The sequence below is a fragment of the Trichechus manatus genome, unplaced genomic scaffold, assembly GCF_000243295.1.
Source record: "Trichechus manatus latirostris isolate Lorelei unplaced genomic scaffold, TriManLat1.0 scaffold00104, whole genome shotgun sequence".
Lineage (NCBI taxonomy): Eukaryota > Metazoa > Chordata > Mammalia > Sirenia > Trichechidae > Trichechus > Trichechus manatus.
The window spans coordinates 1,771,308-1,781,411 of record NW_004444040.1 but is presented as its reverse complement, the minus strand read 5'-3'; the positions used below and the strand labels follow the sequence as shown (position 1 = coordinate 1,781,411).

The 10,104-nt window shown below is 43.8% G+C and overlaps 1 protein-coding gene across 1 annotated transcript in view; it reads left to right on the top strand.

The window, feature by feature from the left end:
- The window catches only part of DNAAF9 (dynein axonemal assembly factor 9), a 139,879-nt gene that overhangs the window by 112,924 nt on the left and 16,851 nt on the right, over positions 1-10,104 (top strand). Inside the window, exons 25-26 of the mRNA XM_023737560.1 lie at positions 1,200-1,213; positions 9,218-9,241. Of these exons, the coding sequence (XP_023593328.1) occupies positions 1,200-1,213; positions 9,218-9,241 (38 nt within the window). The remainder of the gene's footprint in view (positions 1-1,199; positions 1,214-9,217; positions 9,242-10,104) is intronic.

The window sequence follows — 10,104 nt, the reverse complement described above, 5'->3', positions numbered from 1 at the left end:
AAGCAATATGCTTTACTTTCTGCTGCCTGCCTTTCAAATTCTATGTAGATGCAACAGACTTTTCTTCATGCTCCTACCTACCATTCTGAAATCTAAAACAAACAAAATTGGTTCAGGGAAAACTTTGACACATTTTACTTTTATCATATTTGAGAGGCAGACTTCTTCCAAGAGTTTGTCTCTTAATGGCAATAAATTGCCATGGTAACACTTCTCCTGAGCTAGGGCCTATGGCTGTCCTGACCTTCCAGCTAATATCAATGTACTGAGTAGATATTCCCAGCCTCTGGATCAGCAAGATCTTTATGTACTTCTCCTGTCCCAAGAGTGCAGAGTGTGCCCAGCAGGACCTGTCTCCCTTAATACCCCCCTGACACACGTTGGAATTTTCCACACTTCCTTGATAACATTCAGAAAAATCCACCCATTCTGTAGGTTGCACTCAACCTTGCATTGTCCTACCACATGGCAGCCCTGGAAGCAGCACTTTTAAATCATATTATCTATGGTACCTGGAGATCCAGCATAAATTCTAAGTTCCCTACAGTATGAAATACTCATTGTTGTCGGGAGATATGCCTGGGGTCTGGGCTTCCTGAGCCAGCCTAGCTCAAGCAGAAATCAGAGGGCAGAAAACAACTCAGTGTCCCCAGCACAGTTTTGCCTTGCTGATCTCATTGCCGGTCCGCAGGGAGCGGAGACAACAGAGCATTCCAGAGCTGTTGTCTTGGGAAACAGCTGAGCTGGGTGCTGCCCAGGAAGGAGGCTGGGCCACTCGAGGGAGGAGTGTGTATGTTGGACTGCTGCGCCAGGTAGTCTCAGATCCAGCTTTCAGAGGCAGGTGCCTGTTACTTTCTAAGTACTGTACCCCAAAAGAAAGGTGAAGTGGAGGTTGGCTAGCTCTGTCCACAGTATGTACCCCAGGTAGATTAGGGAGATTTTGTAGAGGTTGGGTCAGAAGGATCTGGTGACAGACTAGATGTGGGGGCGTGAGGGAAGAGGCAGTATCTAGAGTGACTCCTAGGTTTCCAGCTTGGGAGATTGGGAAGGTTGGTGGTACCTATCCTTGAAATAGAGAGCATAGAAGGGGAGAGAAAGGAGACGATGTGTTCTTTATGGGACTGGGGAGCATGGAAGAGAAGGGATGCAGGAGGTTGGCTATGTAGGCTCAGAACCGAGGAGGGCTGTCTTGTCCTTAGATACATGTTTGGGAGTCATGGTTGAAGTCAAGGCCATGGCTGTAGTTAGCCAGTGGCCAGGTGTAGAGTTGCAAAGGCCAGAAAGCCAGAAATATGGGGGAACAAAAGTCCAAGAGACTAAAAGAGGAGAGGCAGGAGAGAGCATTGCCTCAGACACTGAGGAAGGAAAAACAAAGAGATCAGTGGTATTCGCTGTTGCATAGATCTCAAGGGAAGGACAGAAAAAGCCCATTGGCTTTGCCAGTGTGAAGGGCACTGGTGACCTCAGCAGGAGAATCTGAGTGGAGACATGAGGGCCAAAGCCAGGTCTGAGCGGGCTGGTGGCCAGTGAGGAACTGGAGCCAGCAAATGTGGATGTTGTTTTAGGGTGTGTGGGGCTGTGCAAAGAAGAATGGTAGCTAGAGGGGAATAATTTCCAAGAGGGAAAGATATGCACATCCTTATTTGTTGAGGAGAAAGCCTGTAGGCTAGAGGGAGACCCTAGGCTTGATGGAGTGGGGGCCTGAGGAGGGGACGAGTGGGATCCTGAGCTCAGACTGGGAGTGAAGGTTGACTTAGAGGAAGTGGTGGGAGGGAAAGTTGAGGAAGTGTTTGCCTGTTAGTCTCACTGACGGTACTGGCCAGTAGTTGTGCCTGGGATTTCGCTGAATTGTCCAATGCTAGGCCCTGTCTTACTCTTGTAAATGTTGATGCCCTCTTTTCCCTTCAGAGCCCCTTATGTAGCAGATGATAATTGCTAAGCCCACCCTTGGCTCCTCAGTACTTTCGCCCTCAGTGCCCGTCTGCTTTTCTGCATTTAGGATAAGCACAGGTGGTCAGGCTGCCCTGGAACAAAAGAGCCTTGAGGAAGTGCTGTGTCTTCACTGTCCATGAACCTGGGACAGGCCAAGAGAAAAGCCCCTTTTAGCCTGATCCCTTTTACCAACACAGACGACGTTCTCTCTGGCACTTGGTAGGCACGTTTCATTAACACTGCCTTCTAACTCATTGTTCAAAGGTGACTTGTTGTCAGATTCTGAGCTTGTATAAAACCAAGGGTGTGATGAGCTGTGGCAGATGCCCTTGAGGCCATATGTGCTGTTTTCTGAACTCCACGGGAGGTCCAGTCAATATAGTCTTGCTAACTATCTTCCCCCTGCATCTGGGCCCAGGAACCTATGGACTAGCCTGACCTGGCTCACATAGGCATGAGCTATCTGGGAAGGAGGAGATAAAGGCAAGTCTTTCTTTTTTCCTAGGAGATTCGATGGCTCACTTGGAGGCGAAGTCTGCCGCCAGTAGATAAGCACTTCAAGTCCAGAGGGAGTTTATTGCCTCCCCTTGCCCCCTTCATGAGTCAGGCTCCCTGATTTGTTACTTTTAACAACAAAGGATTACAGTAGTCCCCCTTATCCGTGGGGGATATGTTCCAAGCCCCTTGTGGATGCCTGAAACCATGGATGCCTGAAACCACGGATTGTACCAAACCCTATGTATACTACTATGTTTGGACCTATTCATACGTACCTATGATAAAAAAAAGTTTAATTTATAAATTGGCACAGTAAGAGATTAACAACAATAACTAATAATCAAATAGAACAATTATAATAATATACTGTAATAAAAGTTATGTGAATATGGTCCCTGGGCGGGACAGAGTAGGCGCGCAAGATTTCGTCACGCTACTCGTTTAACATTTTCGGACCATGGTTGACCAGGGGGTAACTGAAACCACAGAAGTCAAAACCACAGATAAGGGGGACTACTGTATTCTACAGTGAGAAAAAGACTATGTTGCAGGCCCCAGATGATGTGTCTTACAGAAATCTGAAGACTGGGAAATAATGTCAGTGCTTAAACAGCAAGCAAGTCTCATTATAACGCTGGCTTAAAAGCGGTGAAGCTATTTTACTGCCATGCCCTGATTTTAAAAGTATCTGTAGATAGGCAAAAGAAGTGAATTTTGTTTTCTCTTGGGATGCTGAAAGCCTTTAGCCCTTGGATGGTCTGACAGACCTTGGGGATGTTTCTCTACTCTTGGGAATGGGCCAGGTCAGGCTGCCTGCTTACTCACAGACTGTCTGGTGAGACCTTGGCCAAATCTGGGTATCCACTCCTTGATAAAGAACAGAAGGAAGCTTCAAGCCCAAACAAGATGAAACCGCCTACCCTGGCCTCTTCACCCTGTGTTCCAGATAACTGTCATACCTGCCTCATAGATGGCATTTCCTCTTGGCAGGTGGCAGTTTACTTAGCTGGTCTAAAGAATGCTGGGGATAATCCTCTTGCTTGTTTCCCTGCAATGCAAAGCCCCTTTTCTCTGCCCAGTTCCTGACCTAGAATCCCAACCCCACAGGATTTGCCCACAAGGTACTCGTGCTGCAGATAGGACTTTGGGCAAGCTGTCTGTCAGAGACCAGATCCCAGCCCTCTCTTGGACAGGCCTGGCCTGTGCTTGTGACCCAGCGGTGCACCGCTTAAGTTAGCATGTTTGCATTAGTCTGGCTCTGCAGTTTTGTTTGCCCAAGAATTTACCAAATGAGAATCTCAAGGCTTCTATAGGCCTTCACTCAGCCTTTCCTGGCTTCTCACTGCAAGATTCACCACAACCATTCTTGGCTTCCACCCCTGGGAATCTCAGAAGCTTTTTGCAGGATCTGGATCCCGTGTCTGCCACCTCCGGAATCTGCTGAGCCGTCTAGGATGCTGCCTGCTTCCCTACTGTGCCGCATTCTGAGCCTGGGCTCCTGACCTCACCTTACTCAGTTTCAAGGCCCCCAGTCACTTCCTGTGGCTGCACCAGGCCATGGGGTTCTGGCAGCAGGCTCTTCCGACTGGCCTCCCTACCTCCCCTGCAGCCTCGAGCGTGACCTTTCCAAATGGGAATGGGAGCACAGGCACCACCAACGTCCCCTTAGGAGGCTTCCCTGGCACTGTGACTGAGGAAGGTCCGTCTTAATGTTTAAGCTTCTAAACAGAAAGAACATGCGAGGAACCGTTTTAAAATAGAATAAACAAGATGCTGAAGTATTCTCCATTTGAATTCCTTTAGTCATGTGCTATTACCACAGCTAGGCCATACAAAGAGACCTTGAGGATAGAGGTTTTATGTGTGGGAGAAGCTCTTAAGAAAACGTGATTTTGTATATTCCTATATACTTGAAAGTGCCCAGACTGTCCAAGGAAAAACACCCAAAAGCTGGTTATCAGTGGTTGCCTCTGGGGAGGAGAAGCAGAGCCCAGGGTGCTAGGGGAGGAAGAAGTGAGAGAGCTTTTTACTGAATACCATTTTGTACCTTATGAATTTTGTACCAAAAATATGTATTTACCAATTAAAAAATTGTTTAAAAACACATTAAAATACAAACATAAGTCTGAGAAACATTTTCAGATGACTGTCTGATGGAGTAGAATTTGTGCAGAGTTATCCATAGGAGAAATTTTGGCATGTGGGTACCCCCAACTTAGCTACTTGGGCAGCTGCCTCAGAGGTCAGCTTGCAAGTGTCTTATTACACTTGGTCCATTCGTTCATTTATTCAGCAAATCTTTATCCAATGCCTGCTCTAGCTCAGTCTCAGAGCGTTAGGGAAGGCCTCCCAGAGGAGGTACTATTCAAATTGTCCACACCCGAAGAGGAGTTGGCCCAACAAAAAGAAGGGGAAAGATGGTTCCAGGCAGAAGGAACAGTAAGATTGGAGGCCTGATGATGACTAGAGCATGCACAGGATCTTTAGGAAATAAGGTGTGGCAGATAGGTCAGGCCAAGCCAAGAGTAATTGGAACCCATTGGAATATTCTAAGGGAAATCACATGACCAGTGTTATGTTTTTGAAAGATCATTCTGACTGCAGTGGGAAGAATAAATTGCAGAAAAGGAAGCCTGGAAGTAGAGAGACTGAGCAGTGACCTACTGAAGGGAGAGTAGTGGTCTGGATGAGGCAAGTGGTAGAGGGGTTGAGAGTGGAACATGGCTCTCAGAGCTGTTTAGTACTCCCCAGGCCTTGGTGAGGGATGATGTGTGGGAGGAGAGGGAGGACTCAGAGATACCTCCATGGCCCAGGGGAGCTGAGACAGCTAGTGTACCTTTCACCAGGTGACCAGAGGAGGAGGAGGAGCCACACTCACCACTTGGGTGTCAGGAGAAAGCCATTGAGGAAACGCCTTCGAATTCTTAGAGATCTCTCAAGCCCTGTACGCAGGCAAACGAGCCATATCTACCTAAGTTTGACATAATAGCTTTGGAGCACTAACAGGTATCTGAGAAGAGTAGGGCCCATGTCTCAGAGCTAAGGAGCAAGTAGACCCAAAATGGTCCGTAAGCACTTAGGAAGTAGGTTTTGGCTCAGCTGGTGAGACCTAGCTCCTGCCAGTCCATGGTCCCAGGCACATTGCACAGTCTTTGTATGTGCCCTTTCCCCATTGTAACATGTGACCGTTGTCTTGAGCACTCCTAATCCCTATTCCCTGTTCTTGAATGGAATGCATCCAGATGGATTTGTAAGGTCAGATTCAGTCTTTATAGTTTTTGAATACTTTTTTCCTAAGTGTCATTGGTGAGAGGAAGTATCAGTAACATCTGCCACAGACCAGAGGCAGGGGGCCAGGAGACCTAGAAATTGCCTTCAAACTAGTGATTGCCACTCATCTAAGCCATGGATTTGGGAGTCACATGACTTAGCTTCCCGCTGGTTGATATAGTTGAGGCCTACTTGTCACAGGCCCCACTATCTGTCTGAAGGATGGATCAGTCCATGCCACTTGGTGTACACGTATAAGTCCCATCCTCAGACTGATGCTCAGCTGACAATGATGATGATGGCAGTGTTGGTGATAGGTTGCATTTAATGAGTTGTCACTATGTGTAGGCCCTATTATGAGCAGTTTACTGACAACCTGGAGTTCAGTGTTACTGTTCTTATCTAACAGAGGAGGGAATTTGGGCTCAGAGAGAAGGTTGAGCAGTTTGCCTAATGTCACCGTTCGTAATTAGTGGAGTCCAAAATTCAAACTCTGGTTTGCCTGGCTCTAAAACCCTTGCCCTTAGTTTCTACATTATGCTATCTTTTCATATATATGAAGAAAAAAATAAGAATATAAGTCCTGTGTTGTATATGCCACCTCTGTTATTCAAACAAAGGAGCTTTCATAGTTCAGAGAAGGAGAAGGAGCGGGGTGGCATGAGGAGCGTTGGGATGGCAAGGTATTAGGGAAGGTCTTAACGAAGAAGTAAGATTTACCAAAATTAAAAAGAGCTTAAGTGAAAAAAACAAGGCACAGAACTGTGTGTATAGTATGCCACTATTTATGGGAAAAAATATACACACATATTTACTCCTCCTCAGCCACCCAGTTCCCTTCCCTGGAGGCAACCATGGTTATCAGATTCAGCAGATCTTTGGAAAAAGATGTAAAAATCTGATAACTGTGGTAGCCTCCAGGGAGGGGTGCTAGGTGGCTGAGGAAGAAGAGAACTTGTTTTCTTTGGGAACCCTTTATATGTACATTGTGAATTTTGTCCTCAAAAACTGAATGGAGTTAAATTTTTAAAAACTAAGCACTTGACTCTACCGCTCGTCTGTCTGTTGTACTGTGGTGGCTGGCATATTGCTGTGATGCTGGAAGCTATGCTACTGGTATTTCAATTGCCAGGAGGGTCACCCATGGTGGACAGGTTTTAGCAGAGCTTCCAGACTAAGACAGGCTAGGAAGAAGGACCTGGCAATCTACTTCTAAAAAAAAATTGGCCAGTAAAAACCTTATGAATAGCAGCGGAATATTGTCTGATAGTAGTGCCTGAAGATGAGCCCCTCAGTTGGAAGACACTCAAAATACGACTGGAGAACAGCCTGCCTACTCAAAATAGAGTTGATCTTAATTACGTGGATGGAGTAAAGCTTTCAAGACCTTCATTCGCTGATGTGGCACAACTCAGAAGAGACAGCTGCAAACATCCATTAATAATCGGAATGTGGAATGTACAAAGTATGAATCTAGGAAAATTGGAAGTCATCAAAAATGAAATGGAGTGCATAAAGATCAATATCCTAGGCATTAGTGAGCTGAAATGGACTGGTATTGACCATTTTGAATCAGAAAATCGTATGGTCCTATTATGCCAGGAATGACAAATTGAAGGGAAATGGCATTGCATTCATTGTCAAAAACAACATTTCAAGATCTATCTTGAAGTACAACGCTGTCAGTGATAGGATAATATCCATGTGCCTACAAGGAAGACCAGTTAATACGACTATTATTCAAATTTACACACTAACCACTAATGCCAGAAATGAAGAAATTGAAGATTTTTACCAACTTTTGCAGTCTGAAATTGATCAAACATGCAATCAGGATGCATTGATAACTACTGGTGATTGGATGTGAAAGTTGGAAATGAAGAAGAACCGGTAGATAGAAAATATGGCCTTGATGATAGAAACAACGCTGGCGATTACGTGATAGAATTTTGCAAGACCAAAGATTTATTCACTGCAAATTCCTTTTTTCAACAACATAAACGGTTACTTCGCATGTGGGCCTCACCCGATGGAAAACACAGAAATCAAATCAACTACATCTGTGGAAAAAGACCATAGAGAAGCTCAATATCATCCATAAGAACAAGGCCAGGGCCCAACTGCAGAACAGGCTCTCAGTTGCTCATATTCAAGCTCAAGGTGAAGCAAAGAAAATTAAATTCATGAGAATGAGTTGTGGGATGACATCAAGGACATTGTACATGAAGAAAGTAAACGGTCACTAAAAAGACAGGAAAGAGAAGACCAAAAGGGATGTCAGAAGAGACTCTGAAACTTGCTCTGAATATAGAGTAGCTAAAGTGAATGGAAGAAGTGATGAATAGCTGAACAGAAGATTTCAAAGGATGGCTTGAGAAGGCAAAGTAAAGTATTGTAATGAAATATGGAAAGACCTGGAGTTAGAAAACTAAAAGGGAAGCAAGCGCTCAGCATTTCTCAAGCTGAAAGAACTGAAGAAAAAGCTCAAGCCTCGAGTTGCAATATTAAAGGATTCTACGGGCAAAGTATTGAATAATGAAGGAAGCATCAAAAGAAGTTGGAAGGAATACACAGAATCACTGTATCAAAAGAATTGGTCAACATTCATCCATTTCAGGAGGTAGCATAGGATTAAGAACTGGCCAACCAACTGGAAGAGATCCGTATTTGCGCCCATTCCAAAGAAAGGTGATCCAACAGAATGCAGAAATTGTCGAACAATATCAATAGTATCACACGCAAGTAAAATTTTGCTGAAGATAATTCAAAAAATGATTGTAGCAATACATCGACACAGAACTGCCAGAAATTCAAAGTGGATTCAGAAGAGGGTGTGGAACGAGGGATACCATTGCTGATGTCAGATGGATCTTGGTTGAAAGTAGAGAATACCAGAAAGATGTTGTTATGGATTGGCAGAAGACTCATTAACAACTAGGCAAGAAGGCCGTGTGAAGACAGAGGCAGAGATTGGAGTGATGCAGCTACAGGCCAAGGAATGCCAAGGATTGCTGTAAGCCACCAGAAGCTAGGAAAAGGCAAGGAAGGATCTACCCTACTGCCTTCAGAGAGAACACCATCCACCAACACCTTGATTTCTGATTTCTGGCCTCTAGAACTGTGAGAGAATCAACTTCTGTTGTTATAAGCCACCTAGTTTGTGATAATTTCTTACAACAGTCCTAAGAAACTAACACAGAGATCGATAGATACTTTAAAGCTGTTAAATCAAGCTATAAAGTGTTAATTATGTTCTTTAAAAGATATAAAACTAACCAATAGAGGAACTAAAAATATTAATGTAACCAGTCAGAATTGGATGGTAGAAAAGTGGGAAGAATTTAAGAATATACTAACTTCCCCATCTTTCATGTAGAAGAGTCAGTTGGCATTGTATAAAGGTGACATTACAAGAAACAGTAGTTTAAATATATTATAAAAAAAGATATAAGGATAGCTATTATAAGAACTAAAAACAGACTATAAACCTACCAGTTATCAGAAGGAAAACACGAAGAATGCATAGATCATATTGCCAAAGGTTTAAAAACAAAATTTCTAATTTTAAAAACAGAATCCAACATAAACAAGGTAACAGAACCAAGTGTGAGTAAATACAAATGGGATAAATACACCTAGTAAAAGGAAAAGAATCTCAGGTTAAACCAAAAAACAAAACCTAATCATATGATGCTCTATATAAGAGGAACACCTAAAGCTGAGTAAGGGTGATGATAAAAGGATGGGCAAAGACATAACAGACAATTGCAATAAAAAATGAAGGAGGTAATATTGATAATAAAAAAAGCAAACAAATCCATTGCTGTCAAGTCAATTCTGACCCATAGCAACCCTATCGGACAGAATAGAATAGGATTACAAGGAGCAGCTGGTGGATTCGAACTGCCAACCTTTGGGTTAGCAGCCAAATGCTTAACCACTGCGCCACCAGGGCCCCAATATTAATAATAGGCAGGGTGAATTCAAGGCAAAAAATTGAAAAGTCTAAAACCCAAACCAAACCCATTACTGTCGAGTCGATTCGGACTCATGGTGACCCTATAGGGCAGAGTAGAACTGCCCTGTAGTTTCCAATGAGCAGCTGGTGGATTCGAACTGCCGACCTTTCAATTTGCAGCCCAGCTCTTAACTGCTTTGCCATTAGGGCTCTGAAAAGTCTAAAGAGGGCAAATTTTAATGATAAAGGATACTGTCTATAACCTGGCATGAATATTTATGTATGAAATAATTCAAAGGCAAACATATCTTTTTATTTTTGTGTTTTTCTACAGGGAATAATAATTTTAGAAACAAGTTAGAAAAACATTTTTTTAAAAGCTAGTTAATAATAAGACAGGTTCAGTCTATAAAAGAGTCTTGCTGATCAAGCCTGTGGATCCAGCT